Source organism: Elgaria multicarinata, chromosome 2 (assembly GCF_023053635.1).
Source record: "Elgaria multicarinata webbii isolate HBS135686 ecotype San Diego chromosome 2, rElgMul1.1.pri, whole genome shotgun sequence".
Lineage (NCBI taxonomy): Eukaryota > Metazoa > Chordata > Lepidosauria > Squamata > Anguidae > Elgaria > Elgaria multicarinata.
The window spans coordinates 174,191,806-174,212,466 of NC_086172.1; the positions used below are offsets into that span (position 1 = coordinate 174,191,806).

Here is a 20,661-nt window from a genome sequence, read left to right on the forward strand (position 1 = left end):
AGGAAAACGATTTGGGGAAGTTTTCCCCACATGGGTGAGGAAACAGCTTGGGAAGCAGGGCAATCTTGAGCAGACAAATGGCACTCTTTCTGCCCTCAATTGTATCCTCCAAGGATGCTTTGCATTAAAAAGCATGGAAATCTGGGGGAAATAATCTCGCTACCGATTGTCACATGTCGTCTGAGCCTAAGAGTTGTATCCAATGTTAGTCCGAATTAGAGTAGACCTCTTGAAATGGATGTAACTTAAGTTAGACTAACATTGGATGCAACTCTACGAGCGGTACTTGGTTCAGGATACCTTGTTCAGTTCTGGATCAGAAAAAAAGAGAGAGCAAATTTTATCAACGTTACGAAACATCATTAGTTCATTTTCATCTGTGAGCTGAGATATAAATATATAAATGTGAAGTTCGGGAACACATCCACCTCTGGTGTAGCTCAAGCTGGCAGAATGAAAACCTGGCTAGAAATTTAGATCAACGTTTAAATTAGCGTCCATTTGCTCCCACAGCAATTTACACGTCATCCAGTCAGGCAGCGCTATTGTCCACTTTTCTGAAAGAAACAGAAAAAAGGGTCGGATGAGAAAACTAATTCAAAACGGGCCTGGGGTAGGATTGTCTGTGGCACAGACGTTATACAATCGAATTATTTATTTAGTACATTTATACCCTAACTTTCTTCCATCATGGAACTCCTAGCAGTGGATATAGCAAAAGAGGGCAACCGCTGGTCTTTGCTGGGGCCCAATCCGGCCCATGGAGGGTTGAGCAGCCTCCCCAACACCCACATCCAACACCCACAGGATCCGAACAGAGATAAGCTGGGGATTCCCCTACACCACTTTTGCACCACTTGTGGCCTGATCGGGTTGTGAGTGGCACGCAATGAAGGAGCTCAACTTGGCCCGGGCTGGCAGGAGTCAACTTCTGCGAGCCTTGGCCGATTCCTTTTCTCTGTGTAGAGAGACGTGGAGCTCTCTGCAGGGAAAATTATTTAAAAAGTGGGTAGGTCCAGGGAGGTGACATAATGGAAGGGGCGGGGCTTGAGGGATGAGGCCCCACCCCCCAATATCCAGCCTGCCGGGTTGGTCTGGGTGAATAATCTGGCCTCTGGACCAAATGGATTGCCCTCCCCTGGTATATGGGGCCTCAGGCAGTCTTCCATTCAGGCAATGACCAGACCTAAAGTTCCTTAGGTTTTCTGCAAGGGAGTCGCATCCAGGTACGCTAAGCCTTTGCTCTGGGACTTCAGAGTTCATGGAATCATTGGAATCTTGGAGGTCTTCCTGTTCAACCCCCTGCTCAGTACAGAGCCTGCCATGTGGGATGCAGCGACAGCATCCTTGACAGATGGCTCTCCAGCATCTGCTTAGATAGCGCCAATGAAGGACAACTCTTCAAATACTTAAAGGGCCAGGATCGCTTCTTGATCATCCCAGAGTGCAGGACACAGAATAATGGGCTCAAGCTACAGGAAGCCAGATTCCAGCTGGACATCAGGAAAAGCTTCCTGTTAGAGCAGCACGACAATGGAACCAATAACCTAGGAAAGCCGTGGGCTCTCCCACACTAGAGGCCTTCAAGAGGCAGCTGGACAGGCAGCTGTCAGGGATGTTTTAAGGTGGATTCCTGCATTGAGCAGGGGGTTGGACTTGATGGCCTGATAGGCCCCTTCCGACTCTACTCTTCAATTATTCTATGAACACTCCATTCTCCGTGGCAGGCAATTCCACTGACTTGCCCAACTTTGGGGCCCTCCAGATGTTTGGAATGCAACTTCCAGCATTCATGACTATCGGTCATATTGGCTGGGATTGAGGAGAGTTGAAGGTTGGCGAAGGCTAGCCTCACAGCAATCGCCATGAGGAAGTTTCTCCTAAAGCTTAGCTGAAATCTGCTTCCGTGCGATTTCCATGCAATGTTAGTCTAGGGACATGAGCAGAACAGCACTCTCCCAGACATGTTCCCCAGCAACTGGTGTTCAGAGACATTCTACCCCCAAGCATGGCTAGTAGCAGTGCCAACTCAAGGTCTTGGAGGGCCCTTGGTCAAGATATCCTCAATGGGCCCCCTCCCTCAGAGAGTCTACCTTCTCATAGAATCATAGAATAGCAGAGTTGGAAGGGGCCTACAAGGCCATCGAGCCCAACCCCCTGCTCAATGCAGGAATCCACCCTAAAACATCCCTGACAGATGCTTGTCCAGCTGCCTCTTGAAGGCCTCTAGTGTGGGAGAGCCCACAACCTCCCTAGGTAACTGATTCCATTGTCATACCGCTCTAACAGTCAGGAAGTTTTTCCTGATGTCCAGCTGGAATCTGGCTTCCTTTAACTTGAGCCCGTTCTTCCGTGTCCTGCACTCTGGGAGGATCAAGAAGAGATCCTGGCCCTCCTCTGTGTGACAACCTTTCAAGTATCTGAAGAGGGCTATCATGTCTCCCCTCCATCTTCTCTTCTCCAGGCTCAACATGCCCAGTTCTCACCACCATCATTGCCACCAGCTGCTCTTGCTCCTCCTCCTCTTTCCCATCATTGGGACCAGTCGCTTGCTTGACAGGCAGAGCGCCATTGCGCAAGGAGACAGTGCAGTGGCATCTACTGCTCCTCCTCCTCAATACCACCTCCATCGTTCTGGGCCAGAGTGAGAAGCAGGTGAACAAGCAGGTTGCCATGGTGAAGAGGAGCAGGAACTCCACAGGCTCTTCTCGGTGGACCTCAGCCAGGTACCCAATCAGGCCTACCCTTGATGGCTAGTAACCATTGCCTAGTAACCTTATTGATAGCCTTATCCTCCATGGAACAGCCACATATCCCTTGCCAAGTTCCCTGGAGGAAAAGTGGGATAAAACCAACTGAAAAACTGGCAATGTGCGAGTCATTTTTGGCTTTCAGAAGTCTTCTCACCCAAATCGCGCTATTCCTGTGCACTACATGTAGTTCATACCTTCAGTTCGAGGAGTGGCGTGTAAGAGCCTCCAAAATGTAAATCAATATCCCAAGAGAAAAGGGAACGAGAGGGTACAGCTGTGTAAACTTTCACATACCTTCATTTTCCTCGATGGAGAGGTCAGCTTAGGTCGTCCGGGAGGGGCCGCTCTGTGATGTCCCATGGCTTGGGAGGTTAGCGGATGCACCCCTGGCTTGCCTCATGGCTGCTTCTGCATGGATGCTCCGAGGGTTACTTGATCCCACTGCTACGTTCTTTGATTTCTTACCTGAAAGTCAAACTGTAAAATCGGCATTCTCCAAACTTAGGGGGTGGGGGTTAGACAAAGCAAAAGATGCGCAGCGCATGAAAAGTATGTGGATTGTAGATAGCTGATTCAGGATTTTAACTTGTTTTGCCATCCCAGGGAAAATGAAGTACATTACATTAAGGAGACACTCATATCCACATGTCAGAACTCAGGGCCGCTCCTCAATATTTCTGGAAAGGATAATATAAGGTTGATATCCACAGATCTCCCCAATGCATTGCTGGAAATATAACACCTTTGCCTGTCTTGTAAAGGAGACATAGCTGTTCATTCATTCTCCAAAGCAAATACTCTGTTATGACTCTTCTTAGCTACTTTTTTGGTTACTTCTTGGAATTCACACCTCCATTCTTTCCAACTTGCTGCTACCACATTTTGCTTAAACTCACTGCCTGCCTCCCATCCAACATGTGCACTGCGCCCGCCTTGAAATTGTTTAAACAGCATTGGACAACACGTATCTTCTCTTTCCGCCTCAGATCTCTGTCTCCTCTTTGTTACCCCTTTTCCCTTTCCTTACGGTCTTGTCCTTTTTAATTTGTAAGCTTGAAGGAAGTGTGTTCTTTTTAAACTGAATCTCTATACAGCCCTTAGTTCTTAATGATGATGTGTTCAGAGGAGGGCAACCAGGATGATCAGGGGTCTGGAAACAAAGCCCTATGAAGAGAGACTGAAAGAACTGGGCATGTTTAGCCTGGAGAAGAGAAGATTGAGGGGAGACATGAGAGCACTCTTCAAATACTTAAAAGGGTGTCACACAGAGGAGGGCCAGGATCTCTTCTCGATCCTCCCAGAGGGTCTCAAGTTACATGAAGCCAGATTCCAGCTGGACATCAGGAAAAACGTCCTGACTGTTAGAGCAGTACGACAATGGAATCAGTTACCTAGAGAGGTTGTGGGCTCTCCCACACTAGAGGCCTTCAAGAGGCAGCTGGACAAGCATCTGTCAGGGATGCTTTAGGGTGGATTCCTGCATTGAGCAGGGGGTTGGACTCGATGGCCTTGTAGGCCCCTTCCAACTCTGCTATTCTATGATTCTATGATGATGGTGATAGTATTAATATTAGTATACTACTACTACTAACTCTAAAATGCCCAAGGTGCTATAGGTAAGTTCTCAATGAATCACGAACCACATCTCCTCGCTGTTGACAAAAAGAAAAGAAAAAATTGACGGACAACGATCCTGGATCAAAATGTGGCACTAACTTTTGGGTTTGGTGAGGTGGGCTTGGAGTGCAGACCACTGGGGGATTGCTGCCTATAATGGAGTCTGTTTGTCCCTTCCACACTCACAGTACTTCACCGGGAGCTGCTTGGTCAAAGGCTATTTGGTGAGGGACCACTCAGGCCTAAAACTGGAAAGGCAGCTCTGATGAGGTGTTTGAACTAGCTCGCCGTCCATCACCTCAGAGTGTTGGGTCTTCCTGTTACAGGGTCTGAGGCCATCCAATTGCACCACAACGGATCACCCACATCCAGGAGAAATGACCAGAGAAGGGCAAGTGCTTCTGACATTGAATTAGCTTGAAAGAAAGGGCACGGTGGTCAATGGACACTCACTTTTGTTAGTTTCACTCCCAAACACCTCATCAGTGATATGAGGAAAGAAAAAGTCGGCTGCGTACAAATGGTTCACACCTCCAATCAAGTTCATGTTGGCTATCCTCATGGCACATGGTTTGGGGAAAGTTGTTTGCAGTCCGGGGAATCCACAGTCGATTGGAGAATTAGCAGGAGGAAAGACCTGTATGGTGAGATAAGAGGCAAATAAGTAAGCCTCATTCTTCAGTCTTGGAAAGGCTGCAAAAGAAAAAGGAAAAGGCTACTTACCTAATGGGAAATGGTTGCAAATTTAGACCTAGGCTTGGGTAAGAGATGAGTGAATTATGCCTAAGCGTTTATGTAGATATACAGCTAAATCCATGGCGGCCAATGAAAATGGCGACCAATGAAAATGGCAGCTGTGCAACTAGCCCCCCCACCCACGCCCCCTGAGCAACAGTCAAAAACGTGGCGCAAAAGTTAGGAAACAACGTTGTGTTGTCCGGACACACTAAAACGGAAAACGGTTCGGAAACTTCAACTGGTACAAAACAGGGCAGCATGGTTACTTACAGGGACTGGCTGACGAGACCACATCACGCCAATCCTTTTCCAGCTTCATTGGCTGCCAGTCCAGGTCTGGGCCCGATTCAAAGTGCTGGTATTAACATTTAAAGCCCTAAATGGCTTGGGGCCAGGTTATCTGCCTGGACCCTAAAGTCATCCTCAGGGGTCCTTCTCCACATGGCCCTGCCAAAGGAAGTGAGGCAGGTGGCTACCAGGAGGAGGGCCTTCTCTGCTGTGGCACCCCGGCTGTGGAATGAGCTCCCTGAGGAGGTTCGCTTGGCACCTACATTATATGCTTTTAGACGCCAGGTGAGGACCTTTTCATGCTCCCAGCATTTTAACAGTCTATAAATAAATTTTAACGGTGTTTTAAATTTGTAATTTTGCATTGCTGCTGTTTTTATCTGGTTGTGCTTTTATATTGTATTTTATATTATGGTTTTATGCTGTTGTTTTATACTTTGAATGTTTTTAATTTTTGTGAACCGCCCAGAGAGCTCCAGCTATTGGGCGGTATAAAAATGTAATAAATAAATAATAAATAAATAAAATTAAAACAGCTAGACACAGTTAAACCCTCCTCAGTTAGGGCGGGGTAAAACCCAAAGCACACTTTACACTCCAGAGCCCACACAGAAGTAGACCTACAGCATAGTTCTTCCATGGTATTGTTGAATTCTGTCACCTGCATAATGTCCCCAAATTTCAGCAACTTACCGTTTTCTTTCAGGAAACAAAAACACACCTGGGGCATAAAAAATAAAATAAATCGCAGTAATCCACTGATTTTGCCGTTGGAATATCTTTATACCCCAAACACAAGCAACATATCTGAGTATAAAATTGTTCCCAGGTATTTCTCAAAGAAAACTACTATTGTGAAGGAGGCTTGTGTATTCTGGGTGTCAGTAGGTTGGCACAACCATGGAATTTCGCTGGAAGACAGATTTGTTATGGGGGTAGAAAAATACCCAACAACACCCCAAAATGTTAGTTCCTAATACATTTTTTACCTGAAGTTTTTTCTTGACAGTTTAATAGCTTTCTAATATTTTGAGTTTATAACATACATCTTCTGACACCACAGGCAAGTGCTAGTTTGTGAAGGCATTTTGAAAAATGGTTTGGGATAGTAAAATGACCCATGAAATCTTTGTGTATGTTTTCTTTACAACCAATGCATGAGAGTTAAGTACCAGCCCCCTGAACTGTCAGGAGATTTGAGAACTGGGACAAAAATAACTTTATATAGAGATAGCTGAGCTCTCCCTGGCTGACACTGTACAGGCTGGGAAATAAGCAGAATTATTCCTCCAAATCAGAAAATGGCTCAGCTCATTTCCAAACCAATTTGAACGTGCTCATATTTCCCGGGTGCGACCTTATACAAATCTATGGTGCGACCACACTTAGAATACTGTGTACAGTTCTGGTCACTACACCTAAAACAGGATATCATAGAGCTGGAAAAAGGGCAGAAAAGGACAACTAAAATGATTAAGGGGCTGGAGCATCTCCCCTATGAAGGAAGGTTACATCAACTGGGATTGTTTAGTTTGGAATAAAGGAGACTAAGGGGAGACATGATAGAGGTGAACAAAATTATGCATGGTATGGAGAACGTGGATTGGGAGATATTTTTCTCCCTCTCTCAGTATACTAAAACCCAATGGGGTCATATCATGAAGCTGATTGGTGGGAGATCCAGGACAAATAAAAGGAAGTACTTCTTCACACAGCACATCGTTAAGTTATGGAACTCACTACCACAAGATGTAGTGATGGCCACCAATTTGGATGGCTTTAAAAGGAGGCTGGATAAATTCCTGGAGGCGAAGGCTATCCATGGCTACTAGCCCTGATGGTTGGGTGCTATCTCCAGTATTCGAGGCAGTAAGCCTGTGTGCACCAGTTTCTGGGGAACATGGGTGGGAGGGTGCTGTTGCACCATGTCCTGCTTTGTTGGTCTTTGGTCAGCGGTTGGTTGGCCACTGTGTGAACAGAGTGCTGGACTAGATGGACCCTTGGCCTGATCCAGCATCAGGGCTCTTCTCATGTTTAAAAGCATCCCTGATGCAAACAGATGGGGGATTACCCCTGGGGCAAAAGTGTCCCCTCTTGAGGATGGACATTTGGCCCTCGCCCTCAGCAGCCATTTTCCCGGATACAACCTTTCACAGCAGGGGTAAGCCTTAAATACTTGGGGGCTTCTAATGGTCGCCTTTCCTTTGAGGCAAGCATTATTGAGCACTAAAAGCGAATTTCGGCAGTACCTCTTTTAAATTGGTGTCTGTTTATCTTCATAGTATTTAAACCCGCTGCTTCCTGCTCTATCTTCAGCGGGGGAGTTAAAAAGTGGTTCTCACTCTTCTTGCTGATACCTTTTTAAACACTCTTTGAAATCTGGACTTCCTCTGTGAAGAAGGCTCTGCCCATAATCTATACAGTTTTTGTCTGGAGGAACAATGGAAATACAGTAGGCCATGTGGAATTGTGGGGACAGGACCTAGTTCTTGAACCCTGGTTTGCAGGAGCAGTTTGATGGGACTGGTGAAGCACCTATGAACGCTTGAACTGGTTGTGAACATCTCCTCACGTCAACACCTTATAAGCAGGGTAAACTGCTTAGGGAATGATACAACAGAGCAATTTCCCTACCACCATATGATGCCATTACGTCCTGCCTGTCCTTGCTTCTCCAGGGCGTGCCATAAACTAGGGGGGGTGCCCATCTCACGAAACTGCAAGGTGAGCCTAGGCCACATATTTGGGAAATGGATACAACAATAAATTAGACACCAAGGAAAGACGTCATTCCATGCCAGCTATCTTCCAGGCCAGCATGAAATGGATAGCCCCAGATTTGGGGAAACCATTCCAAAAAGGGAACAATCTGTACACGATTCTCTTTATTGTGATGTTTTTACCACTTTGGAGGGGGATTTCCACCTCAATTTCCAAAATGTCCCTGGGCCACATCTGATAGCTTTGGGAGAAAATAAGGTGCTAATTAATTTACTTCCTTCAGTGTGAAATTTCTCATGACGTTTAACACCAAAACCATTTTTTTAAAAAAAGAAAAGAAAAAAAGAAAAAAAGAAAGGGAGGGTATAAGAAATCGCTTCTCAACTTTCTAACAACCACTTAGGAAAGAACAGCTGGGATGTCATGAAGAAAACCGAGAAATCATTTGTTGTTCCACTTCGGTGGCCTAATAAGATAATGCTTCAGTTCTGTTACAGCTAACGAGGTAGAACATCTTCACTGAAGCTTTCTGAAAAACAGGAGATCTCTCTAAAGAGAGGGGGGAGCCTTCGCACTCTTTCCCCAGCTACGCTAATGTTGCCATGTTTTTTATTTTTAAGTGATGTCCGACGTACAAAAGCACAGGTCAGTTTGGAAACAGAGCATTTACAACGTGCAGCGATTCAATCCACAAGCACTTAGACGCCTTGTATACAAAGCACTGCATCTTCGAGTGGCAAAAACACGCTCGCTTTTGCTCAGTAGCCCACTGAGGAGTTGGGTCTGCGGAGAGATGGGTCTGCCTCAGATACTATAAACACGGCAAAGATGCCGCTTAGTCTGTGTCTGTGGGACCGGGGCTTAAGTCATCGCAAACGGCTGCATTCAAAAGTAGTGGTTTATGTTAACCATGGTTTATTCAAAAGCATGGTTTATGTTAACCATAGTTTGTTGCGTTAGCCATGAATTGCCTAGTAAACAACCAGACAAACTACAATGTGTTTTCCCTACTTCTGCTTTATTTCTCTCCTGCCCATTTTGCCAGCCTTCAAAGCAGTTTTGCTTTCGGGCTGCTCTTGCCGAGTGCCTCTATTTTGTGTCAGAGAGCAGTGCGAACAAGGCAAGGATAAGCCAGCCATGGTTCTGGGTTCAGACATCACAAGAAGCCATGATTTAAAGAAGGCAGGCTTCATAAACCAACAACAAACCATGGCTTCTATTTGTGGTTTATAGCTGGTTAACAAATTGTGGTTTGTTTGTGGGGATAGGGTTAGACAGAATGGCAAGTCAAATTTATTAAAACATACCATGGCTTAGTGTTATGGGCAAACCAGGCCACTGAATGGGTTTTGAAATAAGCTAGAGACTGGGAGTGGGGTCGAACCTAAGACACTCCTCCAAATCTAAAAAGCATGTTGATAAGAAACATGCACCTTTCTGACAACATTGTGTGGAATGGCCTTTTCTCTTTGGCAATTTAAAACAACAAAATATTCTGTGCCTAGATGATCCGAATTCTGTTCTGGGGGTGGGGAAAACACCCTGCAGCTGGGATCCATGATGGAAATCTAGCAAAGTAACTATTACTGTTTTAACTCTGTATTTTAATCTTATATCAACTTTGCTGTGTGGTTTTATCCTGGTTGCGCTTTTTATACTGTATTTCGTAATTGTGTTTTAACCTGTTGGGTGTTTTACTGTGGTTTTAATTTTTGTGAACCGCCCAGAGAGCTTCGGCTATTGGGCGGTATAAAAATGTAATAAATAAATAAATAAATAAATTTGTATACTTCATTCTGCTTCTCCTAATCGTAAGGGAGAGCTAGCTACAACACACTGCAATGGATCCACAGTCCCTGGCCACTGGAAATGCTGGCCAGCCTGATGTAGCTACTAGGTATTGTGCACACACTGACACACCTACCTCTGGAAGTTATGAGGGCTAGCACCTTGGTTCATGAAAAAAAGAAAGAGAGAGATGTGGAGGTTCTCAGGGTGCTGAATTCGACACCTGGAGCCAAATCCTGTGATTGTGCAGAATCAAGGGACTTATAATTTGGTATTATTATTTATTAGATTATTATTTCTTCCAGGTTGGCACTCAGTTTCCAATCCATACACTGTCCTGACCTAAACTGTCTTAGCTTCAGCAATGTCTCGATGGAAGGAGACCATGCACACTGAGCAAGGGTCCCTTACAATTTTGTCACTCCAATCCATCAATCCTTGGCGTGTGTGAGGTTTTGTCGTCCCACGGGTCAATAGCAGGAGGAGGGGAATAGGGAAGCCGACGCATATACAGCGCCTTGTGTACATATAAATGCAACCCCCATATGCACAGTACGCACAGGGAAAGTGTAATTAGATTACACGGACCTCCCGATGCATGTGCCGGCATTAAAAAAAAAAAAATGTCCTAGAGTGTTTAATAAACAAGCGCGATCCTGCAGGTACAATGTGAGAATTTGATCTTAGGCTAAAAGCGACAAGGACAAGTTCTCATTCCTCTCTCGTTCCCGCTTGCTTCTTCGTCTCCCTTTGTCCTCATCCATCTAATCCCATAACCCAACCTCTCATCCTCAGTCATATGCAATTCCTCCCCCACAATTATCACTTCCCGTTCTGCTCTGCTAGCTGTCAAATGAGCTCAGCGCGGACTAATTTGGCTCTCTGGATGAGCAGGGTGGCACCGGGAATGGGTTCCCCCCACCCCCAGAATAAAAAAGCAAGTCGCAAGTATACATTCAAAGTCATTTGGTGCTGCAGGAAAGTAAAAAAAAGAAGCAGCACGCTGACTTTGCCAAACCCCGTCAGACAGTGTTATTTCGGTTCTACGGGCGCACACCGGTGATCGTTTTGAGCAGGCAATAGGGGCCCAGGAGGGCATCTGCCACCTTTGGGACTTAAGGTAGCTTGAGATGGGAGTGTGCCATTGAGCAGCACGAAACAGCGCTCGTTACTGAGCTGTCATGGATGCCAGCACCAACCTCATGACCAAACACGGCTGCCCCTGAAACGTGTGTCAAAAAGCATGATGAATTTCGGCAGGAACCGGAAAAGAACCCGCTGCCGGCAACACCCGAGCAGGCAGAATGACGTCCGCCTCAGTCCTCCCCAAAATGGTAAAGAGGCCTAAACAGAACTTAATTATAATAATTGTGCTTTACTTGCTGTTCTAGCAAATGGATTTCGGCCCTCGCCTTCTCTTCTGGGCTGACAGTTACTCCGTCCAACACCTGAAGGTTAGGTAAGCGGAATACTAGAAGCGGGCGGTGGCAAATCTTGCGCGACACCTGGGATGTGGAGAGAAAGAGGCTGGAGGTTAAGCCCAGGCATCAGATCATCGTATTCGTTCTGCTCGCATCCTTTCCCGAGGTTCCGGCTTAAGCCTCCAGGATTTGCGAAAGGTGAAGACCGATGTAAGAAATGTAACAGCAATCACCCGCAGAGGGAACTCGGCTACACAACTTGCCATAAACACATATAAATGTCCTGTCAAAAAAGACAGATGTGCATTTCTACATATATATGTGCACAGATGTATGACAAACACACAAACATTCCCCCCCCCCTTTAAAAAAACCCAATGTTTTAGAAGCAGTTGCAATACTGCTCTGGTGATAGGTGTGTGTGTGTGTGTGTGTGTGTGTGTGTGTATTTTAATAAAGTAGCATCATGGGTACAAGGCAACCGCAGCTGGCTTTTCGCCAAGATATGAAACACATGAAGAGTCCCTTTCTTTTCCTGAGCTTGCTCCAGGACCTTAAAATGTACCTGAAATTTCAAGGCAGAAAAAGCATTTTCAAATCACCTTCTGCACACTTAAAATGTTACATCTGTCTTCACCCCAAAAGCAACAAGTGGGTCAGAATTCTGCTGTGCCTCATGTGATGAGCACCAAGTCCTTCTTAACACAAGAGAACAGTGGTACAAATGTAAAACGTTACATCAGTCTTCATCCCAACGCAACGAAGTTCTCCCTTTCCTCATGTGATGAGCAACAAGTCCTTCCTAACACAAGAGAGCAGTGGTGCAAATTTAAAATGTTATATCTGTCTTCACCCCCAAACCAACAAGCGGGTCAGAATTCTGCTGTGCCTCATGTGATGAGCACCAAGTCCTTCTTAGCACAAGAGAACAGTGGTACAAATGTAAAACGTTACATCAGTCTTCATCCCAAAGCAACAAAGTTCTCCCTTTCCTCATGTGATGAGCAACAAGTCCTTCCTAACACAAGAGAGCAGTGGTACAAATTTAAAATGTTACATCTGTCTTCATCCCAACGCAACGAAGTTCTCCCTTTCCTCATGTGATGAGCAACAAGTCCTTCCTAACACAAGAGAGCAGTGGTACAAATTTAAAATGTTACATCTGTCTTCATCCCAACGCAACGAAGTTCTCCCTTTCCTCATGTGATGAGCAACAAGTCCTTCCTAACACAAGAGAGCAGTGGTGCAAATTTAAAATGTTATATCTGTCTTCACCCCCAAACCAACAAGCGGGTCAGAATTCTGCTGTGCCTCATGTGACGAGCACCAAGTCCTTCTTAGCACAAGAGAACAGTGGTACAAATGTAAAACGTTACATCAGTCTTCATCCCAAAGCAACAAAGTTCTCCCTTTCCTCATGTGATGAGCAACAAGTCCTTCCTAACACAAGAGAGCAGTGGTACAAATTTAAAATGTTACATCAGTCTTCATCCCAAAGCAACAAAGTTCTCCCTTTCCTCATGTGATGAGCAACAAGTCCTTCCTAACACAAGAGAGCAGTGGTGCAAATTTAAAATGTTATATCTGTCTTCACCCCCAAACCAACAAGTGGGTCAGAATTCTGCTGTGCCTCATGTGATGAGCACCAAGTCCTTCTTAACACAAGAGAACAGTGGTACAAATGTAAAACGTTACATCAGTCTTCATCCCAAAGCAACAAAGTTCTCCCCGTCCTCATGTGATGAACAACAAGTCCCCCTAACACAAGAGAACAGTGGTGCAAACCTGTGTTCTTATTCCCAGCATCAAAGCAGATAAGACACGGAGATAACTCTGAAAGGGAGCAGAAGGTCTATTGCTTCTGGTGTACCCTGAATAAATTCCATAAGCACCGTGCCAATGTGACATACAGGCAGAGAAGCGTTTTGCTATAGTAACTACTATCAGGCTGAATATTCTCCCAAACTTTCACAGTGGCATTAGGCCAGTGGGAGTTGCTATCTTCCATCTGCCCACCCCACCCCCACCCCCAAGAATGTCCCTTCTTCCAAAAATGCTGCAATGTGCCCATTGGGGCATTCAGTTTCAAATCAGAAAGGAACGCAGCTCCAAATGGTGAAAAATAAAAGGAGTAGGCCTCAGCTATTTCTTCTTTAATGGTAAGCCACTGCTTCCGCCCCACAAAAAATGACAATAGCCATACCCCTGAAGATTATTCAAAACTTGGGGGGGGGGGCATTTTTGCCCCAACTCTCCCACTCCAAAACAGATGAAAAGATCTCTGGGTTGAACACTTTGGCCCAGTGCTAAGAGTACCCCTAAAGCTTGCTTCCTCTGCAATGTTTTATGGAAAAGAAAGCTCCAGATTCCTTTCTGCTTAGAACTCTGCCTGAAGCAAAGGAAAGAAGGAACACTTTATGTCCTCTGACTCTGAGCTGAGACTGCTGCTATCGGGACCCAGCATTAAGTGACTGACTCTTTCAGAGGGGGTACCAGGTTTGAGGTAACATGGACCGGATCTACACTACTGCTTTAAAGCACTTTATAACAGTTATAAAGCGCTTTAACTGCTTTAAAGTGCTATAAAACTGTTATAAAGCGCTTTAAAGCAGTAGTGTAGATTCGGCCCTGGAGTGTTCTGCGAGAGAAGCAGCATAGGATGGGAGAAATCCCAGCTCTGGGATTTAATTTTAGCCCACCTTCTCTCTGAAACCAAGCCTGCAATGTTTCATTTAATGCTCTGCAACCATTATCATGTGTTTTTCCCCCCTACGAAGGAAAGTCTAGTATTATTTAGAAACAGCAGAATGAGAGCCTCGTTCAATTGCACAATTCCACTACACCACAGCACCATCTCATGGTTGTGTAACGAAACACAAAGAAAGGCAGAGAAAGAAAAACCTCAGAAAAAAGCACGTGTAAATGAGCCGATATTAATCCCACAAAGAATCCGGAAGCAGAAGCCACATTAAAGGTACGAGATAAAACCCTCACGTAGAAATGCCCTTACTACATAGATAGGTTACGAATATACAAATAATTAGGCTGAACGAGACACAGGTAAACATAAACTTAATGCATGTAGCCCTGAAAAATAGTATACTCACAGGATTGCCATATATCGAGAGCTCTTTAATGCAAGGAAGACAATCAAGTTTTTCAAGTTCCGACAAATCCTGTTCCGAGATGGAAAAAAAAAAGTTATATTCAAGGGCCTTTAAAAGGTTTTGTTTTGCTTTTTTTTGCAGAAGGCAGATGCAGCTCTTAGAGGAGACAAGCACCATACTGACCGAAGTTGCTTTAGAATACAAAGTTGCCTCCCCGCCATGAATGGAGAGCTCACCCCAGGGATCCCTGGACATGATCTATTTTCAAGCTGGTGCCTCCCAGTGTAGAAGGAGTGCAAGAGGCTCACCTGCTACTTCCAACCAGGGTTAGGGTTGCAGGGGGAATTGTGATGCAGGCCAGATGTAGGCTGTGGAGCACTGGCGGGTCACCTTCTAGGCCAAGGGTGATGAACCTCAGGCCCAGGGGCCGAATCCAGCCCACCTGGGGACCCAATCTAGAGCTTGGGGTTCCCAAACGGCCATACTCCCTTCTCTGCGCTTTATCCTCTTTTCCCTGACAGCATATCGTTAGCTGGGGAGAGTCCACACACCGTTCCGAAGGCGCCCCGAAGCCCCAGAAGAGGCGGAGGAGGAGGCGGGTTTTGGCAGCGCAGACTGCGGGCGGGCTGCTCCTGGCTCCGTTTTCCTTTAGCCAGCAGGCCCTGCGAGAGCTCCCAGCAGCGGGGCTGGGTCGTGGGAGGGAAGCGAGCCGACGGGAGAGGAAAGGGGAGGGCGCCTCCCACGCCCCCGGGACCGTGCAGGGGCCGCCGCCCCACTGCTGGTAGCTCTCGCAGGGCCTGCTGGCTAAAGGAAAACGGAGCCAGGAGCAGCCCACCTGCAGTCTGTGCTGCCAAAACCCGCCTCCTCCTCCGCCTCTTCTGGGGACAATTAAGGTATGTGCTACATGACCGTTTTCGGGGAGCCCTCAAGGGGCTTCGGGGCGCCTTCGGAACGGTGTGTGGACTCCCCCCAGGTTTCGCAGCATTTGTGCCATTTTCCCCCTCATTCTAAAAGGCTGAGATTCCTAAGACTTGAGTTACTGGCACTAAAGAGCTTTAAGCTAAAAGATGCTGGTATTTTAGACTCCGCCCCTTCTGCCTTTGGCCCCGCCCACCACTGGAACACAGTCCCTGAGATCTTCTCTGAAATTGAATCTGGTCCTACCGCTGAAAGAGGCTCAATGCCCCTGCGATGGCCCATTCCAACGCTATGATTTTATACCCAACCGCAGAAGAACAGGACTTTCTGGAAGCTAATCATTCATTTGTTGGTTCCTGGCTGAGCCATAGAGATGGAAGCCCGAGTTCCATTGCCACAGCAAGCAAGAAGTCCCGAAGGAAGAATTCAACCACGGAGCCTTTTGCATCTACGCTAGCTCAGTCTGATAGAGCACCTGCAGAAGGTCCCAGGTTCGAATCTCCAGGTAGGGCTAGAAATAATCTTGCTTGAAACCCTAGAGAGCCACTGCTGCCAGTCACTGCCGGCAGTACTGGGCTAGACGGACCAAGGCTCTGACCCAGTGTAAGACAGTTTCCCACGTTCCTACCTTGAGCGCTTAGCCTTGAAACGGTTCAGTAGGTACAAACGCTGAGACAGATAAAACGAGTAAAATCTTTCCGCATGTAATTGTACAAGAACATAAGATTTTCAGAGCGATATGGTGAACAGACATTGGGATGCTTCCTGCGTTCCATTTCAACTTTTTAGGATGGGGGAAGGGAACGCCACACAAGTCAGGAAACCCACTGAACAATGGGGTGGGGGTGGGGAAGGGGCGTGGCCTACTGGGGACCCCCAGAGGGCTAGATTGGGACCCCTGGTCTGAGGTTCCTCACACCTGTTTTAGAGCCATGCCCTCACAAAGTGGTCTGATTCATAGGATCATAGAATAGCAGAGTTGGAAGGGGCCTACAAGGCCATGGAGTCCAACCCCCTGCTCAATGCAGGAATCCACCCTAAAGCGTCCCTGACAGATGGTTGTCCAGCTGCCTCTTGAAGGCCTCTAATGTGGGAAAGCCCACAACCTCCCTAGGTCACTGGTTCCATTGTCGTACTGCTCTAACAGTCAGGAAGTTTTTCCTGATGTCCAGCTGGAATCTGGCTTCCATTAACTTGAGCCCGTTATTCCATGTCCTGCACTCTGGGAGGATCGAGAAGAGATCCTGGCCCTCCTCTGTGTGACAACCTTTTAAGTATTTGAAGAGTGCTATCATGTCTCCCCTCAATCTTCTCTTCTCCAGGCTAAACATGCCCAGTTCTTTCAGTCTCTCTTCATAGGGCTTTGTTTCCAGACCCCTGATCATCCTGGTTGCCTTCCTCTGAACACGCTCCAGCTTGTCTGCGTCCTTCTTGGATTGTGGAGCCCAGAACTGGATGCAATACTCTAGTTGAGGCCTAACCAGGGCCAAATAGAGAGGAACCAGTACCTCACGTGATTTGGAAGTTATACTTCTATTAATGCAGCCCAAAATAGCATTTGCCTTTCTTGCAGCCATATCTCACTGTTGGCTCATATTCAGCTTGTGATCTACAGCAATTACTATAAGGCAGCTTCCTATGTCCCTGTGTCCAGTATCTGAGGCAGAAAGCCTGTGTGCCCCAGTTGCTGGGGAACATGGGCGGGAGGATGTTGTCGCACCCATGTCCTGTTTGTGGGTTTCTGGCCGACAACTGGTTGGCCCCTGTGTGACTAGATGGACCCTTGGTCTGATCCAGCGTGGCCCTTCTCATGTTCCCTATGTCCCTGAATCAGACCCAGTGTACCTGAATGCGATTGAGGCCGAGGAAAAGCTTCTGAAGTTTCCCCAAGGGCTGGAAATTATTCAGTTCTCGCAGCCGGTTTTCCTCCAGGTGAAGAGCCACCAGGCAGCTCTGTTTGGCAAAGGAATTCTCATGGATCGTTTTAACTTTGTTATGATCCAGCACCAATTCCTGTAGAAGCTGCAGGCCCTCGAGACCTTCAATCTGGCTGATTTCGTTGCCTGTTTACACCAAGATCGAAAGATGGGTGGGGAAGGATGAGAGGGAACGCAACTGACACGTTAAACAAACTGAAAGCACACACCTACGAGCCTAACTCCATGGCAGCTACACAACCCCGACCCCAATGGCCACTGCATGGAACTCTTCTGATCTAGGTATTGTATTCTGCCTCTGTGGCAGTGAAGGTTTTAGCGTTGGTGGACTCTGAGAAGTCTGGGTTACAGAGTGTCCGCTATGGACCTGATTTGCAACAAGGTCTTGGGGAAACTAGAGTCAATTCCATTTTGGCCAAGTTGAGTGTTGGCTTTCTCAGGGAGGCAGGAAGAGGACAGCACCCAGGAGAGCTCCAAGTGGGGCTGGATCTTATTGTGATGACAAAGCCTTATGTATGGTTTGGGTTTCCTTTGGGCTGTTTAACCCCAGCTTCACACTAAGTCCTTCTCTCTGTATAAGCAGCCTCAGGCTGCGATGACAAAGGGGTGGCTGTGGGGTGCCATTGTCTTCGTGTCTGGAGTCCGAGGACAACAATGCAACCTCCTCCAGACACAGGGTAGCAGGTCCCTGGAGTCTTTCTGGAGAACCGGGTCCTGGGGAAGTGGAAACAGAGTCCTGGCCTGTCTGACTTGGTTCAAGGCACCCAGAGGTGCTAAAACCAACAAGGCACGTACAATACAGGAAGGGTTAACAGAAGTCTCATGTTAGGCGAAGTTTGGCCATGTCCATCAAGTCAGGTCAAATCAGGTTTGGTGTGCTGAACAGCAAAGCCAGGTTAGACCAGGCAGGGTCTTTCAGGACCTTGGACAGCTCCAAGTTAGCTGAGACTCAATGTGAGCTGTTGACTCAGCAACAGTCTGAAGACTTATAAAGGCCAGCAGCTCAAGACCTGCAGTTAGCCCCACCCCCTCAGAGAAACAGTTTGATTCTTAAAGGGCTACTGGCTAATTTGTAGCATCTGGATCCTACTGAGCAGAATTTAGTTTGGGGTGAGATTTAAGTGGGCCCTGAAACAAATGTTTCAAAGTGGAATGCTCCTGTTTGGGGATCCAGCTAGCCATGCCTTCTTTCAGGATACTCCATTCCATCCACTCCCATCTCCCGGTTTTCAGTCTTTCCCTGCCCCCTGCCCCTGCCCCAAGTGGCATGTGAACAAACAATGATGATGCAATGGTAACTGTTATTACTTACCCTGCAAAAACAGAAACTTCAGATTTTTTAGCCTGCTAATCTGGAGCAAGACCAAATTGGTAATTCCGTTGTAGCCCAAATGGAGAACTTCTAAACTCTCCATTATCGGAGGCAACATTTCGCCAAATCCCATATCCCTAAAACCAAAACAGGAAGAGGGGTTTTAGCAGGACTTGGCAATGAACTGCCACGGAAAGAAATTTCCACAAGCTTTAAAGGGGGGTGAGGGGTGAGGACATGACGTGACGCTTTTGGAAGATAAGACTGTTACTGGGTCTGTACTGGGGACCTCAAGCAGAAACATGGAAATGCACTCTTTCCCCAACAGAATGCCTAATGGGGGGGAAAAGGGAACAGCTGGAAACCGCTGTTTGTTTCTATTTAGTAAAAGTTTTATGATGACCCCTCGGCAACAGCCACATGCTGCCAGGGCAAAGCAGAAGAAGACATCAAAATGCAATACTTCTGCACTTTGCAAATGAAAGCTCAAGGCTCTGCCAATGCAGATCCTTCTGAGGGCTCTGCCAGCCTGGCCTTGGCAGTCCAGCCGTGCCAGGTATGTCAGGGCTATTTGTCCACTACAAAGGGTGGAGGCCTACTGAGGCACGGTAATAAAGTCAGGCCTTACAAGCTTGGGTTTTTTTTTTCCTATTGGGAGAGGTGTCGTTTCATTTCTCCAGTGAAGATTTATTCCCTGGTTAAGTTTCATTTCTCCAGTCAGGTTTCATTTCTTCGAGACTGATACTGTACTTTCAGTTTTGGGAGAAGAGGGGATAAAAAGGAGAGAGCCAGCCAGAGAAAGACCAGACCCTAAGGAAGGAGCAGAAAGAGGCAGCTTGAAGAAGTCTGGGTGCAGCTTAGGGTAAAAGAAAGTGAATTTTTGCAACTGTTATTTTCTTTTAATGCCTTTTGTATCCCTCAGCTCTATTGTCTAAATACCTTTAGCTGTAATATGATTGTTTTAATTCACTAGTAAACTGCTGTGTTAAGCCCCAAGTGCCTGGAGTGTCACTCACCCCACATCTACAGCCTAAACCCCAGGTTACTGGGAAGGGGAAGGGAAAAGAAGGAAAGTGGGACTCCTAAAGAGGCAGAGATCTTAAGGAGTTGCTCAGGGGGTCCAGATCATAGATGGAACCCTGACACCCACATTACACAGCCATGTTCCTAGTAGACACTTAACAGGAAGCTGTAGCCTGTCCAGGCCACTTGACAGGTGTACCTGGGTCAACACGCGTTTACAAACTCACCTGTCAAATTCCTACACCACATGTTAAAGTGTACATATACAATATAATAGCTCAGTATAGCCAGCACAGACTCGCATCAGCCTTCAGGCAAAGGAATTTCCTAGTTAACTGGAGATTACTTTTAACACAATAGTGTTGGCTTTGCAACTGAGCTGTTTTACTCCCCAGCGTTTTCAAGCAGGTGTTCCCTAGCCCTACACCATGGTAGGACAGATGCTTTGCATGCTAGGAGTGCCGTGTTCAATTGCTGGCACTTCCAGCTGGAAGATCTCAGGAAGCAGAGATGGGGACGATGACTCCTGCCTCAAACCCTGGAGAGCTGCAGTCTGTCTGAATAGATAATATTGGACTAAATCAGCCTTCCCCATCCTCCAGCCCTCAGGATGAATTGGACTTGAACTCAATGGCCTTATAGTCCCCTTCCAACTCTACTTGGACTCAATGGCCTTATAGGCCCCTTCCAACTCTACTTGGGGGGAATCCGCACGTCGTACCGAGATCGCTTCTAAGCGACCCCAGTGCGGCGTGAAAGCGAGCGTGTAACTTGCCTTTGGAAGAGCCGACGAAGAGACGTCCTTCCCGCCGCCGCCGCCACCCAACTCCCTCTTCACCGGCTGGGACGGAGAGCTCGGGGGAAGAAGGCGGGGTGGAGAGCTTCTTCCGCTCTCAACCCCGCCTTCTTCAGCCGAGCTCTCCTCGCCGGTCGGCGAGGAGGTCTGTGGGTGGCGGCGGCGGGGGCAGCAGGAAGGACGTCTCTTCGTCGGCTCTTCCAAAGGCAAGTTACACACTCGCTTTCACGCCGCACTGGGGT

The 20,661-nt window shown here is 47.0% G+C and overlaps 1 protein-coding gene across 1 annotated transcript in view; it reads right to left on the bottom strand.

Moving 5' to 3' along the window:
• Positions 1–469: 469 nt before the first annotated feature.
• The window catches only part of LRRC9 (leucine rich repeat containing 9), an 88,794-nt gene continuing 68,602 nt past the window's right edge, over positions 470–20,661 (bottom strand). Inside the window, exons 27-33 of the mRNA XM_063147672.1 lie at positions 18,601–18,737; positions 17,197–17,414; positions 14,434–14,502; positions 11,285–11,410; positions 4,824–5,007; positions 3,048–3,218; positions 470–557 (exon numbers count right to left, since the gene is read on the bottom strand). Of these exons, the coding sequence (XP_063003742.1) occupies positions 3,076–3,218; positions 4,824–5,007; positions 11,285–11,410; positions 14,434–14,502; positions 17,197–17,414; positions 18,601–18,737 (877 nt within the window). The 3' untranslated portion in view covers positions 470–557; positions 3,048–3,075. The remainder of the gene's footprint in view (positions 558–3,047; positions 3,219–4,823; positions 5,008–11,284; positions 11,411–14,433; positions 14,503–17,196; positions 17,415–18,600; positions 18,738–20,661) is intronic.